We start from the raw sequence: 18,819 nt of genomic DNA, 5'->3' as shown, positions 1-18,819 counted from the left end.
TCCTTTCGCACAACGCCCGACGCGCTGAGACTCTTCATGCAGCGATTGAAACTGCGCGTACCATGCCCGTCGCCTGACGCACCGGCTTCCACGGTATGTGTCGTGGCATCGTGGGCCAAATCTTCGATGAGTGAACTGAGGCGATCATGTCCGCGCGCACTCGAACCAACTGCGTCGCTGTGCGCCCCAAGCTCAACTCACGACGTTGGGTCTGAAAGAGGCAGCATGCTAGAGGAGGCCCTTTTCCGACAGAAAAGGGAGTTAAGCCAGGCTCACAGGGCACACGGCCCTAACGTGTATGGCACTGCAGCGGCTGCTGAACTTCTATCGCCATTGGGCTGAGAATCTGGCAGGTCGCGGCCACAGGCGGATGGCACTGATGCAGAGGAAAGAACAATATGATAAATTATGCAAGATGTCAAACGTCCCAACTCTAGAACGCCCGTTTGACCTCGAAGAAGGACTGCGTCGCAGGCGTTAGCCACGCGACACCTCAACATTAACATGCGCGCTCACCTTGAGATAGTACACCTGCCAGGCCACCACGGCGAACAGCACCAGCACCTGCAGAATGGACCACCACTTCACGCGGTCGTTCGAGGACTCGGCGGTGTTGCGGTGCGTCCGTTCGCGGACCACGATGTACTCCTGCTCGTCCTTGACGGACGCCAGGCCGTGAGAGAGCGTGCGGATCTCGCGTTCGATGGGCGAGACGATGTCTGCGAAAGGGCGCGTGAGCGGGGCGCGGGGCGGACGAGCGAACGGGCGCCACCTTCGTCGTCGACATAGATGACTCCGTGCACGTTGAAGCTGCGCAAGACACCCCAAGAGGTCTCAAGAGGCCCACACTGAACGCGTTCGCAATGCAACGCACCTGACCATCTTGTCGATGACCGTCGACATGTGGTTCGAGAAGCAGTACTCGTAGCGGCCGTCCTTTTTGGCGGTGATCGCGGCGGTGCCTTGGGACTGCTTGATGTGCTTTGCGAGCGCGGTGTTGCCCGGGTCCGCGAGCTGCGTGCGGGGGACGGGTCGGGTGCGAACGAGGCGGATGCGAGGGAGACACGCACCCAGAAGTCGATGTCCAAGTGCCCTCCACCGCCCACTTGGTAGGTCACTGTCATCTGTGGGCCTGTGAGGACGTGGTCCTGGCGAGAGTGAGGCGAGGTCGTACTTTGTCGTTGACATGGAGGTCCTCGAAGAAACACTCCTTCTTGCCGGCAGACACCTCGATCATGTGCCCTGAGACCAGGAGAGGGAAAACTAGGAGAACGGCGAGCCACATCGCGGAGAGCACAAGCATAGGTGGTCGTGGCATGGTCGTAATGAGGAAAGGTTCCGTGCGCTACCTGCCGTGGCGAGTTGTCCAGCGCAAGCAGTCACGTGCCTGCAATCACACTCGGGCAGGACCCAGAGCACCGCTGATTGCCATCTCGGGGTCCGCGTGCAGATCTAGCGGCGGGGGATGGGGATGGTCGAGCTCTTTCTCTCTGCATCTCTTTTTCAGATCCGTCTTCCCATCTCCGCCGCCTCTCCTTTCTCCCTCTCTTTTGCACGCACGCCATCCACGATACCATGGCCGACCCATCCGACGCCCTTGCGCCCCGCGTGAGTGGTCCTTTCTCAGTGGCCGGTCGGACGACCTCCCTCTCCGTACTTGCATCGATTGCGGTGCGAGAGAGCCAGATCGCGCCACTCGCCCTCCCGCCGGTGACGGCCCACGCTGACGGCGGCCGCGGTTCGTAGCAGGACGACGAGCACGACCCCCAGTTCGAGCCCGTAATCAAGCTCACGGAGCAGGTCGAGACGAAGACCTTCGAGGAGGACGAGGTGCCGCTCTTCAAGATGTGCGTCCCGCTCCCCCGAGCCCCTTGCGCGCTGATCCCTGACCGCAGGTGCCGTCCCGCTTCCCTCTCGACTCTTGAACCAGGCGTGCGAAGCTCTTCCGGTTCGCGACCGAGTCCTCGGAGTGGAAGGAAAGAGGCACGGGCGACGTCCGCCTGCTGCAGCACAAGGAGACGAAGAAGATCCGTCTCGTGATGAGGCGCGATAAGACGCTGAAGGTCTGCGCGAACCACGCCAGTGAGTAGCGGGCGCGCTGTGTTCGGGCAGGGTGTGGCTTTTGGGTGCTCAGCACGCGTCGTCGTTCGCAGTCACTTCGGACATGCGTCTGCAGCCCAACATCGGCTCGGACCGCTCGTGGGTGTACAAGGTCGCCGCCGACTACGCCGAGCAGCCGCCTACTGCCGAGACCCTTGCCATCCGTTTTGCGAATGCCGAGAGTGAGTTTTCACGTCGTGGTTGTGCATTACGCTGGCATTGACGATTGCACAGACGCGGGTCAGTTTAAGGAGGAGTTCGAGAAAGCGCAACAGAGCAACGTAGACCTGGCCGCTGCCGGTGCCCCCGCGCCAGAAGCGCCGGCTACCGAGGAGACTCTCGAAGCCCCCGCCCCCGCCGAGGAGGAGAAGAAGGAAGAGGAGCCTGCAGCTGCCGTCGAAGAGGAGAAGAAGGAGGAAGAGAAGAAGGAGGAGTAAAAGGTGTCCTTCGTTGCACCTCGTACTCTTCTGCTCCTAGACGGTCCCCGTCCGTGGCGCACACTCCCGTATTCCACGAGAAGTCATTGCGTGTGTAACTTTGGTAGAGGCGGCGCTGGGGCTTGTATCCAGTAGGGTGTATCTCTTCATCTGTCCCACTCCGCATAACGAGTCTAAATGTGTAATGTGCTTCTACATTCATCCATCATCCATCTCCCACCCTCTACAATACAACATGGTTTATGAGTACTTGTTAGGAGACGTGCCACCGAACGGCCGCCGTCAAGAAAGAGTGGAGACGTAGTCTTCTTCCTCCTCGGCCCACGCGCTCCAGAATTTGGCCGCCTCGGTTTTCCCTGAACCCCAATAACGCGGGATGCCCTGGGCAGAAACGGCAGCTTCGTCGATGAGGACATACTTTATCCACTAAAGTTGACTCAGTTCGAGTCACTGGTAATCAAGTGGAATGGAACCGTACCGAGCCCCTAGGATCTAAAGCATTAGCTCTCCATTTACGATGGTCAAAGACAGCGATACTCACGGAGCTTCATACATCGGCTCCAATAGGATGGTCTCCTGTGGTTAAGACGCGTAATGAGCTACTCTGTCCAAAAGGAAATTTGAAGCGGTGCATACCATGATTCCCCTCAAACCTCTCGCACCTCCCCCGCGAGCGGCTGCCCTCTTGCAAATCTGGTCGAGCGCAGGAGACGTAAACCGTATCTCAATCCCCGAGTAGCCGAACAGAGCGGTATACTGCGCGACCAGCGACCCTTTGACCTCAGTCAACACTCGGCGGAGATCCATGGGTGAAAGCGGTGAGAGTGTCGTGATTGAGGGCATGCGGGAGATGAACTCGGGGATGAAGCTGAAAAAACGCGGGTGCCACACCGGTGTCAGCGAGAGAGAAAACGGCATTTGATGGCCCCTACCCAAATTTGACCAAATCTGTGTGCACAATGTGGTTAGTCCTTCCCATCTTGTGGGATTCGCAATGCGTACCTGCTGGCTCCACGTCGTTGAGAAGATCCCGCGTGGCCTGGGCATTGTCACTTGAGCCGCTGTTTGGAGTGAAGAACGGCATGCTAGTAGAAGGTGGTCGCCTTTCAGAATTCGATAAATTAGCTGTAAAACCTATGGACTGGGATCGTCAAATCAGTTTCAATTCGGCTGTTCCGAAGGGAGAGCACCTTACACCCTTCGATGTTCGCTGGCGTATGATATTCTCCAGACCAACGAAAGCACCACTTAGGATGAAAAGAACATTCGACGTGTCCACGGAATACGCATCAGGCCATTCTGTCGAGAAAACGTGAGTCGGCTGGCATAAAAGATGGATAATGAATAAAGTGCTTCAGTGACTTACGAACCGGGGCAGGCATCGCCTGTCCTCTACTTGCCCGTGCGCCTGTTGGCGCAGGCATCGAGGGCCCTTTGGCGGGTATGTTGACGATGGAACCTTCCATCATGCGCAACAGGGCTTGTTGAACGCCTTCGCCGCCAACATCTCGACTTGACTCGGGACCAGAAGACTTCCGTGCGATTTTGTCGACCTCGTCGATGTAGATGATGCCCATGCTTGTTAAGTTGAAAATCAGAGACACGAAGCACCACGTAGAGCTGTGACTCCATACTTTGCTTTGTATGGATCCCAATTCGCCGCTTGCAACTGTAGGCCCAATCAATGATTTGCAGGTGAGTATAGAATGGAGGGCTTCACCAGACGCTGAACACATGTGTCGACGTCGTCTCCTACGTCTACACGGCGCGTTTCTGATCAGAAACGTCATGAACTTCAAAAGAGCTACCTACATCCCGCCTGGTTACATCAGTCTAGTGTATATATGCCATGCAAGAAGACACATACTTGTGTGAAGGATGTGGCATCGCTGACGGAGAACGGGACATCCAGGACATTTGCGAGGGTCTTCGCTAGTAGTGTCTTTCCTACACAATTTGAGGATATAGGTTTCTCACATAGGAGGAAGTGGTATACCAGATCCCGTTGGCCCTCTGTAAAAGCGTAAGTCGAGTATCGGGTTTATTGACGGCATAGCGGGACCCACATCACCAGAACATTGCTCTTCTCGAACATGGGTATCGTATTGGTCATTCTATGTGATGGCTCTGGAGATGGAGAGTTGGACCCTGACCCAGACTTTGCTGCATTCTTCGATTCAGGCTTATTCGCAAAACAGAATGGATGCGGAAAAGAGCGTACAGTTGTTGCTCAAGTTCCCTCCAGAGAGATGAGGCGGTTCATCGTAGTACATTGCCCTCATGTTTGCATGTACGCGGTTGTAGTGATTGAACACACTGCCATGCGTAATCCGTCAGCCCATCCAGCGAGGCAAGAGGGAATGTTGGATTGACGTACGCCACGGAGAGAACCTTCTTCGCAGTCTCTTGTCCGACAACGTACTGGTCCAAAAAATTCACCAGCTTTCCCTCTCATAAGTTTGGCTCCCCCATGCCGACAAACTAAAAGGCACCTCTCGAGGCGTCGCGAGCCCAGATGGCCTCATCCTGTCGTCTTCTTGAGGCGCATATCGAACCTGCGTGCGTGCTCCACGGGCAATATTTTGAGCTGATGAGATCCGGCAACACTTGTAGACACTGCTGGAGCCACGCAGAGAGTTTGAACAGCCAGAGAGCATGGTACAGAGACAAGCCGCATGTCTTCGCTTACCGACGAGCTCATCCGAGACCGTCCGCCACCGGCAATTTCGGCCCGGGACCATGTCCGTCGGCGCTTAGTGAGGTCACGTCAGTGGGCGCCACTCGAGTCGGAATCCTTGCTGTTGCCTAGCGCGGACACCTCGACACACTTCCTTCGTCCCTCTCTGCTTGATCCCAACTAGCTGCATAAACCATGGGAAGGGATCGTCCTGCAAGTCCGGATCGCAGAGATAGAGAACGAGGACGCGACAGGTCCAGGTCTCCTCGTGACCGCTCCCGCGACCGGGACCGACGCAAGGACCCCCGCAAGCACAACGACGACGACGGCGACCGGCGTCACCGCGACCACAAGAGGAGCAGCAGCCGAGATCGCGACCACGACAACAAGAGCAGGCGCAGACGCGACCGCAGCGAGAGCGCTGAGCGTGACAAGAAGAAGTGCGCCGTTCTCTTCTCTATGGGTGGTTCGTGAGTTGACTCCCCATAGGCGCAAGCGCGACAAGTCGGAGGAACGGAAGGCTCGCAAGGCGGAGAAGAAGCGCGCTCGGGAGGAGGAGGAGGCCCGCCGTGTCGCTGAGCTCAGTGTGTACAGCGCGACAGACAACCCGTTCCACGACGTCAACCTCGACCAGCAGTTCCGTTGGCACAAAAAGAACGAGAAGGAGCGCAAGGAAGGCCTCTCCATCGCTGAGTCGCAGCGGCGCGATGCTCTGAGGAGACAAGAGGCCAAAGAGGAGCTTGAACGTCTCAACAAGAGGAGGGCAGAGCGAGAGGCAGAACAGCAGCTTAGGGAGGAGGAGGAGGTGCGCATGCATCGATTTGCCGAGTCTGCCCAAATGGCGGACTGGTTATCGAAAGAGGAGGACTTCCAACTCGAACAAGAACGCAGTCGAGCCATCATCCGTATCAAGGAGAAACGGGCGAAGGCAATCGACTTCCTGGCACTCAATCTGCGCTACGTGAACCCCATTGACGAAGAAGAGGGCGACGAGCTTACACAAGAAGGCTTGGAGATTGATCTAGACGAGCCTTATAACATTGTTGACGTACGTACACATCCCCTACGTGTAAACTGCTTGACTTACTGTCCTTCAGAGCTTGACGGCTGAGCAAGTGGAGGAATTGCACGACGGCATAGAGCGGTACTTGCAACTGGAGCAGTCAGAAACGAACATTGAATTCTGGACGGTAAGCATTTCGGTGAAGCGTGCTGTTTGTCGGTCGCTGAGCGTCTTCCAGAACATGATGGTAATCACCAAAGACGCACTGGAGCGCATCAAGGCCTCTCAGCGACTCGGAGCAGAGGCTGCCGCGGCGGTAGAGGCAGATATCACCGCGCTCCTGCGCGGCAAGTCCTATGACCATCTTGTCCAGCTTCAAAAACAAATACAGGCCAAGCTTGGCAGCGGAGAACCCATCGACGTGGAATACTGGGAAAGCTTACTCAAGAAGCTGCTGGTGTGGAAAGCTAAGGTATGACACTCAGAGGCAGTAGTTTTCCATGTAGCTAATGGCACTTTGCAGGCGAAACTCAGGACGCTGCATGAGGTCGTGGTTCGCAACCGGCTGGAGCAACTCCGGAAGCGGCAGCGCGATGAAGCACTGAAGGCTCAGGAAGAACTCCTTGCTGGTGTGGCGAAGTCAGCACAACGTGGCGAGGCACGCAACATGGTCCCGGCGCAGACAGAAAATGATGCGGTCGAAGAGACTGAGCCATATGACCGCTCGATGAGTCCACCACTCATCGACATTCGGAAGCTGCATCACGAGGAGCGTCAAATCGACATTTTGACTGCTATAGAAGACCTCCGCATGTTGGTATGTGATCTGGACGCATGTATGCTCTGCTTGCGCTGATATTTGGGTTTAGATGCAACAGCGGCACACTGTCTCAGGCACACGATTCATTCCGAAGACGGTCGAGGTTGCAGCTGAGGAGCAGAAAGTTGAGGCACCCAGCAATGCAGACTTGGCAGAGGCAATGTATCGGGCCGAAGCAGAGCGCGATCTCGACGAGGAAGAAGAGCTGTTCAACGTCGAGGAGAGTATCGCTCGCCCGACGTCGTACAACTGGGAGGATAAGTATCGGCCGAGGAAGCCCAAGTACTTCAACCGGGTGCATACAGGGTACGAGTGGAACAAGTACAACCAAACGCACTACGAGTAAGTGTACCAAAGCCCCTCGTCACGCAATAGAGACTGATAGCCTTCCTAGCACCGACAACCCTCCTCCCAAGGTCGTGCAGGGATACAAGTTCAATATCTTCTACCCGGATCTCATCGACAAGTCCAAGGCTCCGACTTATAAGATCATCAAGGAGCCAGGCAACGATGAAACGGTGCTGCTGCACTTCAGTGCTGGACCTCCTTATGAAGACATCGCCTTCCGCATCGTTAATCGTGAATGGGAGTTCTCTCATAAACGGTGCGTGGCGTCGTAAATATCCTTACAATGTCCTGTTAGTGATACTGTTACTGCGCGTAGTGGCTTCCGAAGTAGTTTCGATCGGGGATGTCTTTCCCTGTGGTTCAACTTCCGACGCAACGTGAGTGGTCTTATAAGGTCGATTTGGCGTGTACTCACCTCGTGCGTAGTTCTACCGCAAGTGAAGACTTCGGCGGACCATTGTTGTGTGCTGTATTGTAGGATGGATGTTATGCTATCTTGTCCTGTCTTCCTGTATCGTTATACCAATCTACCAACGGGTCCAAGAAGATCCGCAACCGTTTGTCAGTCCTGGATAATAGCCGCCGGAGGGGACTGTCCGAGGCGACGATCTGGAAAGCGCGACAGGATTACGGGAGAAGCAGCACAATGGATGGCTACGACACATGCGCTCTACCAAAAAGCCGCCGGATCACTTGACTCGATCGACCTCGCACGAGATAATCTCTTCGATTCCGTTAGCGCTCTGTACTGTACTTACCTTCGCCTCCCGCCTCCCGCTCTCGCTGTCTCTCTGCTCCCTTCATCATGCCGACGGTATCGTGCGACAAGGAGGAGCTGTTCAACAGGCTAGGCCGCACTTACTGTGAGTTTGCTCGCGCGGCGCGCTCCAGCTTGCTGATTTCGAAGAACTCAAGCCGCGGAAGAGTTCGACCACCTGCTTTTCGAATTCGGCCTCGAGCTTGATGAAGATGTATGTCAGTATTGTTCCTGCTAAACGCCGTTTCCAACACACCCTTTATCCCAGACTACGGAAGAGGTGGAGGCGCTAAAGGCCAAAGGACTCCCGACCGAGCGTCCGGTGTGTCCCTTCACGCCTTCTACAATCCTGGGCCTTGACGTGCTCGGTCCTTGACGTGCTCGGTCGAATATACAGCAACTGAAGATTGAGATTCCTGCCAACCGGTGAGAAGGAAGGAAATGGTCGTCCGCACACTACTCACTGTCCGAGCACAGATATGACTTGCTTTGCATCGAGGGTATCGCTCGCGCCCTTCGTGTTTTCCTCGGTTTGGACAAGACTCCCCATTACCAGCTCGTCTATCCTGCTGGAGGAGAAGCGGATCTTATCACTGTGACCGTCGGCAAAGAGGTGTGTACCTCGCGTTCGAGCGTAAAACAAGATGCAGAACCTATGTTCTTCATTCTCGCAGACCCAGCAAATCCGTCCATACTTTGCGAGCGCCGTTTTGCGCAACGTCAAGTTCACAGAGCGCTCGTATGAGTCCTTCATCGATCTGCAAGACAAGCTGCACCAAAATCTCTGCCGTCGGCGACAGTTTGTGGCCATTGGTACGCACGACCTGGATACCATCGAAGCTCCCTTGCGTTACGAGGCGCGTCCACCCAAGGACATCAAGTTCGTACCGCTATCGAAAGATAAGGATTACAATGCTGAGGAGCTAATGACGATCTATGAGGTACGTTTGTTTGTCGGATCGGAGTATGTGCATCCCTCACTGGCCACCAGTCAGAGAAGCACTTGTCGCGATACCTCCACATCATCCGAGACTCGCCCGTATACCCTATCATCTACGACAATCAGGATAGAGTAGCGTCAATGCCGCCTATCATCAACTCCGAACGCAGCAAAATCACGCTTAACACCAAGAACATATTCATTGACATCACCGCTACGGACGAGACTAAACTCGGCATCGTGGCTAACATCATCTCGACGATGTTCTCTGAGTACTGTGCGGAACCCTTCTCGTAAGTATGATGTATTCTCGTGGCGATTATTCACTTAGCAATCCCTAGCATCGAGCCTGTCAAGATTGTTTATCCGGATGGCAGCACTCGCATTACGCCCGACCTCACGTACCGACCGACCACGGCGCATGCGTCCTACGTCAACTCATGTACAGGGCTCGCACTCAATGCAGAAGAAGTCGCTCGCCTGCTTGAGCGCATGACCCTCACCGCGTCCGTGTCTCCAAACGACACCGACGAGATTGTGGTGCAGATCCCACCCACGCGTCCCGACATCCTCCACGAGTGTGACCTGATGGAGGACGCCGCTATTGCGTACGGCTTCAACAAGCTCCCGGACGCCTTCCCGTCCACGAGCACCGTGGCGCAGCCGCTCGCGATCAGCAGGCTGACCGACATCGTGCGCACCGAGTGGGCGATGGACGGCTGGGTTGAGGCGCTGCCCCTCATCCTCGTGCGTTTACCTTTCCCCCCGCCTTTCGAGCGCCCGCGCCTGACCGCTCCCCCTCCGCCCGCAGTGCTCGCACGAGGAGAACTTCGATTGGATGAACCGCAAGGACGACGGGACGACGGCGGTGCGCATCGCGAACCCGAAGACGCTCGAGTTCCAGGTCGTGCGCACCTCCCTCCTCCAGGGCCTGCTCAAGACGATCCGCGAGAACCGCTCGCACCCGCTCCCCGTCCGCGTCTTCGAGGCGTCCGACGTCGTCTTCAAGGACCCCGCGCTCGAGCGCCAGGCGCGCAACGTCCGCCACGCCGCCGCGGTCTGGTGCAACAAGACGGCCGGGTTCGAGGTCGTGCACGGCCTGCTCGACCGCATCATGGCCATGCTCGAGGTCCCGCGCATCGCCGCCGCGGACCCCAAGGCCGAGAGCGGGTACTACATCAAGGAGCGTGAGGGTGGGTATCTCTCTCTCTTTGTGCCCCAGGCTCGTTCGTCACGCTGACTTCCGCTGCAGACCCGACTTTCTTCCCGGGGCGTGCAGCGACGATCTACTACCGTGCGCCGAAGGAGACGACGGGCCTGACCGTGCTCAAGCGCACGCTCAAGGCTGCGCTCCACCACCCAGACGACCTCGAGATCGGCGTACTCGGGATTCTGCACCCGACCGTGCTCGAGAAGTTCGAGATCTCGTACCCGTGCTCCGCGCTCGAGTTCACGCTCGAGCCGTTCAAGAAGGAGCTCCAGACCGTGTGGACGTAGGAGGGCTGTGGTCGCCGACGGACCGGAGGGGAACGAAACTGATTAGAAGTATAAGTAGCCGCGATATGTACCTCGACGAACGCAGCTGTTGTAGCCTTACCTGTGCACAGATCGTCCGTTCGTTCGCTCGCGTGGGGGATATACGGTGGGAGACGCAGGAGCTCCCGCTGGTGTGGTGTGTACATTTCAAGCTAGTACACAGACGATATATTACAGAAAAGATATCCGAGCACGCCGCCAGCTCAACCAAAGATGCAGCACGGGACGACGGAGCTATCTGACGAGCGAGCCCGAGACGCGACGGCAAGGTGCGTGTGTGGTGGGAGTCCAGGGAGAATTAGATGGGAAACGTACGGAGACAACACATCCGAGAGCCTACACAAAGCGCCGCCCCCCTTCACACATCTACAGCTTGACCAAGACAAGGCATCACCGGCAAGGGCCCGAGGCTCATCAGAGCAGGCCCGCATTGCGAAGATCCGAGTGCAGGCGCGCCTCGTCTGCGTACGCGCGGGCGATCCGCTCGTTCTGGTCCGGATTCTCCGGGTCGAGCGGGAGGACGTACGCGTTCCGCCGTTGGCGCTCGTCGGGCTCGTCGTATTCGTGGTCGTCTTCGCCGTGGAGTTCGCGATGGGCCGCACCGGGGAAGCCAAGGCCCTGACGAAGGAGGGAGCCGTCGTGGAGGCCCTGAAGGCCAAACGCGCGCTCGATTGAGTGCACAAGGGCGGCGGACCGAGCGGACGTCGAGGGTGCGGGCGTGCTGTCGTCCTGAGAGGCGAGGATGCCGCGCTCCCAGCGTTTGACGCGCCAGAAACCAAGCAGGGAGGTGAGGAGGATGAACCATCCTGCAGAGCAGGGACAAGGGGCGTGAGAAAAACGAAACAAGGAGTGACGGACGGGAACAAGGAAACGCACCGACGGTCATGAGCAGGAACGAGAGCCACTCGGACGTCGCCTCGCTTGCAAGGTATCCGCCGTCCATGGGCACGGTCGCGGTGGGCATCGTGTTGTTCGGGTTGTTGTAGTACGCCTCGGCCTCCGCCGCGGTAGCGAACGTCGGGCGGGGCTGTTCGGGCTTCCACGCCCATACGTCGGCCTCAGCGCCGGAGAGGTCCTCACGGCCTCGCATGGCGAAGCCGTACTGGATGAGGGTGATGCCGAGCCCCGCGCGCGAACCGAGCTTGGCGGCGTGGGTGGTGTGGAGGAGGTAGGTGAGGAGGAAGCCGACGAACTGGAATGAGATCGAGACGAGCATGTTCCAGAGGAAGGAGAAGACGGAGCCGGTAGGAAGCGAGTCGATGATCACATCTCCGGGTACGTTAGTGTGGGAGGGTGCGTGAATCGTGGTCTCCCAGTAGGGTGGGACGGCGTCGGCCTGCGCCTGGGCGTACGTCGGGGGCACCTCCTTCTGCACCTCCTCGGGGACCATGAAGACCTCGTCGCCTGGGTGAAGTGGTCGTCAATGAGCCATGCGTACAACGAATGCAAGGGGCGGCAGCCCGCCAGACAAGAGGGGAGAGACGCACCGTCTTGTATGCGCACCTGGCGAGCGGGCTTTGCCGTCACGTTCGCAAACACCCCATCGTTGCCCGTTCCGCCACCAACAGGTCCGTGCGGCCTGCTTGAGCTGCCCAAACCGAGTCTCTCGGCGTAGTGGGTGGGAAACACCGACGCTGCCGTGCGTCTGAACCAGCCGCTCCTGGGGGTAGCATCGGTAGGGATCGCAGTGAAGGACGGCACGAGCCCATTTGAGTTCCCGAACTCGTTTGGGAGCGCCCGGGAGGAGGGACCAGGCGGAGAACCGGGCGGCGGGAGGGTGTAGTCGTAGTCCGAGTTCTCGAAGTCGTACGCGGACGGGGCCGTACGATCGTCAGCATCGTGTGCTGGGACGGGCTCAGCGTTGAGGAGGGAGTGGTATCCGTTGCGAGCGGTCGCTATCTGGCCGGAGTGGGAGCGATCGTCGTCGTCGTCTGAGTCATCAAATGCGGCCTCCATCTCGTCTATGGCGTCCGGGTCGGTGTGGGGATTCGGGAGGGGGGCATAACGAGCAGACATGGGAGGAACGGGGAAAGGAGGCGGGCGCAGTGGGCGCGGTCGTCGTCCACGAGCAGTCCAGATGTCTAGACGCCCAGGTGGCAGATGCGGTGAGAGCTGAGTACTCCACAGGCGCCCGCGGAGAGGGGCGCGCGTGGTTCGGCATTGTTCGGCATGTCATTTAGCGCACATTGCTCATTTGCCCGCCGAGATGGCCTCGCCATTGGCCAGGCGGTCTGGACTGCCACAGACCGTTCCCGATCAGGCATCTACGCCCCTCTCCCTTCCACGAACCCCTGGACATGGCCACCTCTCGTCGCACGCTGTTATTCTCGCACAAGGTCATCCTGATAGCATTGCTCAAAGTACATATACCACTGCCAATCCTTCGTCCCTCCATGTCGGTGACTACGATCATACAGTGTGTGGACGCGACGCTCTACTTGGACGACCATAACTCAACAACATCGCCGCTCCGTCTCGCGGGGGTGCGGTTGGCCCGGAAGGCGTCTTGCAATGGGGCGGGCGGGCAGGCGTCCCAGCGCGCGGCGAGCAGGCTCGAGCCGCGGCCGCGATCATCATGCCCAGTCCGACAGGATAGATGCGGTGGGTCTGGCGCATCGAGGTCAGACGATGCCCGCACGCCGCCCGTCGGGCGGAGGAAGGAGGTGCGTACCACTCGACGGCAACTAACGCATGAACAGGTCGGCGCGGTTCGCATTGCGGACGAGCCGCTGCACCCGCCGGCAGCTCTCCATGCGCGCGTCCATGAGCTCCGAGAACATCTCGAGGATGCGCGTGCTGGGCTCCGTTGGCGGTGCGCGGTGCGGTCGCCGCTTGCGCTGGTGGATGGAGATGCCGTCGATTTTGAGGCGCATGATATTCTTCCGCCGCAGCCACGGCGAGTGGGGCGAGAGGGGTGCGGCGGCCGACTCGGACTCGAGCTTGACCATGGGGACGTCGACGGCGGTCGCGTCCGAGGCGGTGGATGATGCGGGGGAGAGCGCGCCCTCCAACGAGGATGCGGTGGTGGTGGGCGCGGCGACGGGAGAGTGGGGAGGAGCGTCGATGCCCTTGGTGATGGCGAGCTCGAGGGCTGCGCGGGTATGGTGGACCCAGTAGCGCTCCTGCTGATAGAAGCCCTGGAGGGAGTCGAGGAGGGTGATGGCCGAGTGGGATACGTCGGCGGTGGGCGACTGAGGGGGAGTGGGGAGGGCGTTGTCGGGGGAGGGGGAGCGGTACTTCATGTTGAATGGAGAGGACGGGATGGGCGAGTGAGAGCGGGGGAAATGATACGGGGGGTGGAACAGCTGCCGCGGGCTGGCCGTCGGGCATTATATGAGCGATGGACGAGTCTCGACTGTCTCGAGAACCGACCGCAAGGGAGCTTGGGTGGATGTCCAGACCAAAGGCGTTCTGGACCAGGGCCAGTCCGCCAATAGGAGCCAGCGATCCCACTGGCCAATCACCGCCCGATACCCATCCTGATTGGCTCCGCCGCTCCGCCCGCCATGGGTGGGCGTGAGTCAAGCAGAGTCGACCACCGCGCAGGCCGAGGGCTCGATGGAGGAGGAGGAAGGAGTGTACGACGAGTAAGGCCTTTGCTCGAGCGGTGTGGGCAGCACACGCGACGCACGCCCGCGACTTGCAATTCCGGATGACGCCATGAAACAAACGCAGCGTTGGTCAGCTGCCAGGCCCGGCAAGCCGCGGGCCAATCGCCTCTCCCGGCGCCCGCCCGGCCACATCCAGGCGCCTTTCTCCGCCCGCCAGCCCGTCGCCCGCGCTGATTCGCTCCTGCCGTCTCCGTCATGTTCGCCCGACTCGCTCCCCTCCTCCTCCTCGCCGCCCGCCCCGTCTTCGTCGCCGCAGCGGGCGCCGACCTCCGCATCCACCATCGCCTCTTCCACCCGTCCCTCCAGGCCGCGCCCTTCTCCGAACGGGCTGCGCTTTCCATCTCTGGCTCTGGGCTCACCGCCGCTGCAAGCCTCGTCCCCTCCGAGGCCTTCTCCCATGACCTCCTCCAGTTCGCCGCCGAGGCCGAGGGCCTCCCCGGCGCACTCTACCAGGTCGCGCTAGAGCACCCGGATGATAGAGACCCGTCGCGCTGGGCGACCTCGTCCGTCCTCGCCGTAAGTGTCCCGCACGCTGCCCCCGCCCCGCAACCACGCCTCGACGCGTCCGTGCAGGGCGCCTCCGCGCGCCCAGTGCGCACTCGGCCCTGCCGCCCCTCTTCCCTCCTCTGCCCGCAGTTCGTCGTGACCACTGTCTGACCGACGTCGCCGCGTCACCCGCGCGCCCCGGCCACCCTGCCACAGTGTCATCTGGCCGCCGGCACGTCCGAGGCCTTCACGGTCCACCTCGACCAGGCCGGCGCCCCGTTCGGTCTCGACTACTTCGTGGGGCCCGTGCCGCACGACGGCGCGTGCCCGAAGCCGCGGCGCCGAAAGGCCAGCGCCAGCGGGGAGCCCGGCCCCGTCGAGGTTCGGCTGGTTGCTGCCAACGTCACCGTCGCCCTCCGCGCGCCGTCCTTCCCACCGCTGTGCGTCCATTCTTATGCCTCGTCCGTCGTTCACGGTCGCTGAATCTGAATTGTCAATCTGAATCGTGTGCTGCACGTGGTGCTCTCCTTGCTTGTACCGCAATCGGGAGGTGCTTCCAGGCCGGTGCTCCGCGTACCGCCGCCGGTGACGTCAGAGGGCAAGCCGGTGGAGGCGGCCAAGGAGAAGTCGTTCCTCGAAAAGTACTGGATGTACGTCGTCATTGCTCTGCTCGCGATGAGTACGTGTTTTCCGCTCTGCTCCTCCGTTGCAGTACGGGTGATTGACTGCTCCTTGGACAGTGTTCGCGCCTGCGCCTGCCGAAGAAGGCGGAAAGTAGTCGTATCCCTGCCATCCCTGCCAATACACCGGGCTGTTGTTCTGCCACCTGCGCACCGGCTGTGCCGCCGTGCACATCGTCCGCCCGGAGAACAGACCGCCGTTCCGCCGTAGACGCACACAACCGCCGACGTCCAGGTCGCTCCAGGTCGCTCTCTCGATCGCCCGCGTGCTTCGGGTTTCTTCGCCTTCCCTTGTGCTGCCATCGATGCCGACGCCTCCGTCTCGCAATATTGGCCTTCCGCCACTGCCGGCGCGGTCAGCGTGCGGGTGGGCAAATGGGGCACGCCGGGCGGGCGGGGAATCCACGTTGACGGCGGGTCTCGTCGGGGCTGGCTGCTGCTAGACCGGCCGAGGGGGGCGAGTCGATCTGCAGCCGTTACCATACGTGCACTCGTGCGCGTGAGAGATCCGCCGGGGGCCATCCGTCCATGCGTTCGGTAGTCCCTCCCGCCGGCGCGCAGGGTCTGCCTCTCTCGTAAGTGTGCTGCCGGGGAGGCGAGTACGAGGGTCAGGTCGCGCCTGGAGCGATCCCGCGAAGGCCTGGCTTGCATGCGAGGCTGCTCGGGGCGCCGCGCCCCTGCACGCTCTGTTGGTGCCGTGCGCGTGTGGGTTCTGGGCCTCGCATCTGCCCATCCAGATATCCCGAAGCCTCGGGGAGGCCACCTTCGCGAACGCCAGTTCGTGGCTTGGGACACAGCGGCGCGTGCACGGGTGGAACCACCCAAACATGCGCCGTCACGCGTGACGCGTCTGTGCGGCCGCCGGAAGCCCGGCGAACGGCGGAGCCCGGCGACGGTGTGGCCGCCACGTGATCCTCATGGAAGGCTTTCTCAGCCAATCCGCGCCCACCGGGTTGGACCGGATTCCGTCCGCGTTCCCCGACAATTTGCGATCGTTGTGGTTTCTTCTTCTCTGAAGCTCCCGAGTCCGAGCCAAAGGTTTCACCGGGGGCGGGGAGCACTCAGCAGAGGTTTCACTGCGGGCGAGGTCGCAGTCGAGTCCGCGGCTGGGTCGTGCGCTGACTCTTCGCAACACAGCACCGCAGCAACCTCAGCCGCACGTATATCGAGATACGCAGATCTGCCGCCGCAACCCTGCACAAACCCTGTCCAAGTGATGACGCACGCAGCGCGTGCGAGGGTGCCTCGGGCGAGCTGGATACACAGGCCTCAATTTACGAATACCCCCTTGGCCTCCCATTCGCTCGCGGGCGAGGAGCGCTCGGGCGGGCCGGGGTCGATGAAGGCCGACGCGGGGTGGAGGCTGCTCGAGACTGTGATGCATGTGATGGTTGCGGTGCCCAGACTGGAATTCCCGGCGGGTGGCCGCGGAAGATCGTCCACAGGCGCCCGTCGGCTGCTGCGTTCCCATTGGCTCGAGTCCTCTCGCGGCTTCTCGCGGAGGCCGGGAGGGAGGAGGAGGAGGCGGGTGATAGTGCGGCCAGGAACGCGATCGAGCATCCAATTGTCGTGGCATGAGAGATGGCTCGAGACTTCGAATGGCGTTTGGAGATGGGCTCGGCATCGGGCAGATGGCGGATGGGAGTCCGCGGTTGGACGGCGGCGGGACTCGTCTCGTCGGGTTCTACGTTCGCGTTCTGTCCCGTTCCAGGATCGTGCCCTGTTCTCGCCGCGGTGAGACGGCGAGTGCCGCTTTGGGACGAGGGACGCGTCCACCGGTCGGAGACTGGGACTCGGTCCACGGGTGCTCGTTGGGCATGTTCCGTGCTCGGGACAGGAGAGTCGAAACGTCCGGGTTCCGCGTCCAGACTCGCCCCAACTCGCCCCCGCCGTCGCGTGATCAGGCTGGCCGTGCGGCGCGCTAATCGACTCCCGCCGACGCGATGGCTGCGATGCGATCCGGCTCACGATTGGTCGGGGACGTGGAACGGATTCCCGCCCGGCCTACAGCAGCTCTAGACCGCTCGAGCTCCATCGAAATGTTCGCAGCCCTCTCGGATGGCGCGACACGTGAAGCGGGACGCATCCAGTCCTCCTCCTCCTCCCTGACTACCATCTCGGAGGATATCAATTTGGTATCGCATTCACGCCCCCAAACCCACAGACAGCCTCCAGCCTATCACAGCCCTCCCCTCGACTCAACGCCTGCCAGATCGCATTACGTAAGCACGCCCTACGCCGCGCCCTTCGACAGGTCCGCGAACTCGAGCCCGACGACCCACTCCGGCGCGTCGGGGATGTGCTTGTACCCGAGGCGGGCGTAGAACCGCGCGGCGCCGTCGTTCCGGGCGTCGTAGCCGAGCCAGAGGCGCTCGAGCCCGTGCCGCGCGCGGAGGTGCTCGACGGCGTGCGCGATGAGGCGGCGGCCCCACCCGCGGCGTGGTACGCGGGGAGGAGGTTGACGTGCATGTGCGCGGGCGAGAACGCGACCGCGGCGGGGTCCGCGGCGGGCAGGTCGGCGAGCTGGGCGATGTAGCGCGCGTCGGCGGGGAGCGCGGTGGGGCCCGCGGGGGATAGCGCTCGAGGAGGGGCGGGAACCAGGTCGCGCGCGCGGCGGCTTCGTAGGCGCGGGTGTCGGCGGTGCCGACGATGTAGCCGACGACGGCGCCTTCGGACGGGGAGGAGGGGGAGGGGGGGAGGGAAGGATCGGGCGTCGCGGCAGGGTCGACGAGGACGAAGGCGAAGCAGCCGGGGAGGTCGTGGAGGTAGGGGTCGGCGTAGACGAGGCCGATGAGCTCCCCGAAGGTGTGCAGGCCCTCGGCGGACTGGCCGGCGTCCCCGGTGAGGAGGCAGATCCGGTTCACGCCGGCTGGTCCGCGGGGCCTGCGGGGCGGACGAAGAGCTCGGGGGCGGACATTCGGGTGCGGGTGGCTGGCTGGGAAGGTGAGCGGGATCGTCTGCGTGCGTGCGATGGGACGTACTCGAGGAAGAAGCAAGGGCTCGGGGCGGCGGGACAGCGAACGAGAATCCTTATCGATGAGCCGTCGCAGGAAAATCGACTTTCCGGCCATCATCCCAAACTCATCCGCTGGCCTGGCACGAGACCTATGGCCAAACACTGCCTGCCATGCTCGAATCGCGGGACAACAGGCAAGTGCAACGGGCGAGTGGCAAGCGCAGTCCCACTGGACGGATGACGTCACAACATCGGAACGATAGAGTTCCAATCCGGACGGCACACCATCGGTGAGTGCAGCTATTCTCCTCCAAGGGTCGTCCCACGCCCAGGCGCAGCGCTGGCATCCGGTCGGTCGGCCGCAGAGGCCGGCTTTGTTGGTGCGGAACACCTCATTCACAGGAGAACTGGCCAGCACCTGTGTCTGCTTTTAGGACGATAAAGATGTCTTCCCAGCCCGCCGTGGAA

At 60.7% G+C, this 18,819-nt stretch overlaps 9 protein-coding genes across 9 annotated transcripts; 4 read left to right on the top strand and 5 right to left on the bottom strand.

Annotated features, from left to right (window-relative positions):
- Positions 1-433: 433 nt before the first annotated feature.
- Positions 434-1,285, bottom strand: BXZ73DRAFT_40268 (supernatant protein factor C-terminal domain-containing protein; the record flags this gene model as incomplete). Its single annotated transcript, XM_048018539.1, has 6 exons — positions 434-463; positions 517-719; positions 773-810; positions 875-1,014; positions 1,071-1,124; positions 1,175-1,285. 6 exons carry the CDS (start codon positions 1,283-1,285, stop codon positions 434-436), a joined length of 576 nt encoding a protein of 191 aa, XP_047882222.1.
- Positions 1,286-1,575: 290 nt separating this feature from the next.
- On the top strand, positions 1,576-2,537 carry BXZ73DRAFT_87731 (ran/spi1 binding protein; the record flags this gene model as incomplete). Its single annotated transcript, XM_048024697.1, has 5 exons — positions 1,576-1,608; positions 1,750-1,847; positions 1,931-2,082; positions 2,154-2,282; positions 2,335-2,537. The coding sequence occupies 5 exons, from the start codon at positions 1,576-1,578 to the stop codon at positions 2,535-2,537; spliced, it is 615 nt and encodes a 204-aa protein (XP_047882221.1).
- Positions 2,538-2,819: 282 nt separating this feature from the next.
- On the bottom strand, positions 2,820-5,062 carry BXZ73DRAFT_40357 (ClpX ATPase regulatory subunit; the record flags this gene model as incomplete). Its single annotated transcript, XM_048018561.1, has 16 exons — positions 2,820-2,963; positions 3,016-3,022; positions 3,079-3,113; positions 3,174-3,405; positions 3,470-3,485; positions 3,540-3,678; positions 3,733-3,836; positions 3,904-4,115; positions 4,172-4,206; positions 4,258-4,295; positions 4,401-4,484; positions 4,534-4,550; positions 4,604-4,700; positions 4,759-4,853; positions 4,915-4,979; positions 5,030-5,062. The coding sequence occupies 16 exons, from the start codon at positions 5,060-5,062 to the stop codon at positions 2,820-2,822; spliced, it is 1,353 nt and encodes a 450-aa protein (XP_047882220.1).
- Positions 5,063-5,409: 347 nt separating this feature from the next.
- BXZ73DRAFT_97436 (mid region of cactin-domain-containing protein) lies at positions 5,410-7,826 on the top strand (the record flags this gene model as incomplete). The annotated part of the gene is made up of 9 exons (XM_048027365.1): positions 5,410-5,654; positions 5,704-6,262; positions 6,312-6,404; positions 6,456-6,689; positions 6,741-7,034; positions 7,087-7,379; positions 7,432-7,641; positions 7,702-7,762; positions 7,812-7,826. 9 exons carry the CDS (start codon positions 5,410-5,412, stop codon positions 7,824-7,826), a joined length of 2,004 nt encoding a protein of 667 aa, XP_047882219.1.
- A 364-nt stretch (positions 7,827-8,190) lies between these two features.
- Positions 8,191-10,579, top strand: BXZ73DRAFT_40779 (phenylalanyl-tRNA synthetase; the record flags this gene model as incomplete). Its single annotated transcript, XM_048018643.1, has 10 exons — positions 8,191-8,248; positions 8,301-8,356; positions 8,411-8,464; positions 8,540-8,568; positions 8,620-8,755; positions 8,817-9,083; positions 9,134-9,375; positions 9,424-9,829; positions 9,894-10,275; positions 10,335-10,579. The coding sequence occupies 10 exons, from the start codon at positions 8,191-8,193 to the stop codon at positions 10,577-10,579; spliced, it is 1,875 nt and encodes a 624-aa protein (XP_047882218.1).
- Positions 10,580-11,032: 453 nt separating this feature from the next.
- On the bottom strand, positions 11,033-12,634 carry BXZ73DRAFT_40312 (uncharacterized protein; the record flags this gene model as incomplete). Its single annotated transcript, XM_048018547.1, has 3 exons — positions 11,033-11,424; positions 11,495-12,022; positions 12,106-12,634. The coding sequence occupies 3 exons, from the start codon at positions 12,632-12,634 to the stop codon at positions 11,033-11,035; spliced, it is 1,449 nt and encodes a 482-aa protein (XP_047882217.1).
- A 668-nt stretch (positions 12,635-13,302) lies between these two features.
- BXZ73DRAFT_40121 (uncharacterized protein) lies at positions 13,303-13,860 on the bottom strand (the record flags this gene model as incomplete). Its single annotated transcript, XM_048018507.1, has 1 exon — positions 13,303-13,860. One exon carries the CDS (start codon positions 13,858-13,860, stop codon positions 13,303-13,305), a length of 558 nt encoding a protein of 185 aa, XP_047882216.1.
- A 564-nt stretch (positions 13,861-14,424) lies between these two features.
- BXZ73DRAFT_74355 (uncharacterized protein) lies at positions 14,425-15,493 on the top strand (the record flags this gene model as incomplete). The annotated part of the gene is made up of 4 exons (XM_048022012.1): positions 14,425-14,745; positions 14,932-15,155; positions 15,276-15,394; positions 15,456-15,493. The coding sequence occupies 4 exons, from the start codon at positions 14,425-14,427 to the stop codon at positions 15,491-15,493; spliced, it is 702 nt and encodes a 233-aa protein (XP_047882215.1).
- Positions 15,494-17,628: 2,135 nt separating this feature from the next.
- Positions 17,629-18,466, bottom strand: BXZ73DRAFT_97431 (uncharacterized protein; the record flags this gene model as incomplete). Its single annotated transcript, XM_048027364.1, has 3 exons — positions 17,629-17,793; positions 17,859-18,012; positions 18,072-18,466. 3 exons carry the CDS (start codon positions 18,464-18,466, stop codon positions 17,629-17,631), a joined length of 714 nt encoding a protein of 237 aa, XP_047882214.1.
- Positions 18,467-18,819: the final 353 nt, after the last annotated feature.

The sequence above is a fragment of the Epithele typhae genome, assembly GCF_022376455.1.
Source record: "Epithele typhae strain CBS 203.58 chromosome Unknown BXZ73scaffold_4, whole genome shotgun sequence".
NCBI lineage: Eukaryota > Fungi > Basidiomycota > Agaricomycetes > Polyporales > Epitheliaceae > Epithele > Epithele typhae.
This window is presented reverse-complemented; position numbering and strand designations above follow the sequence as displayed.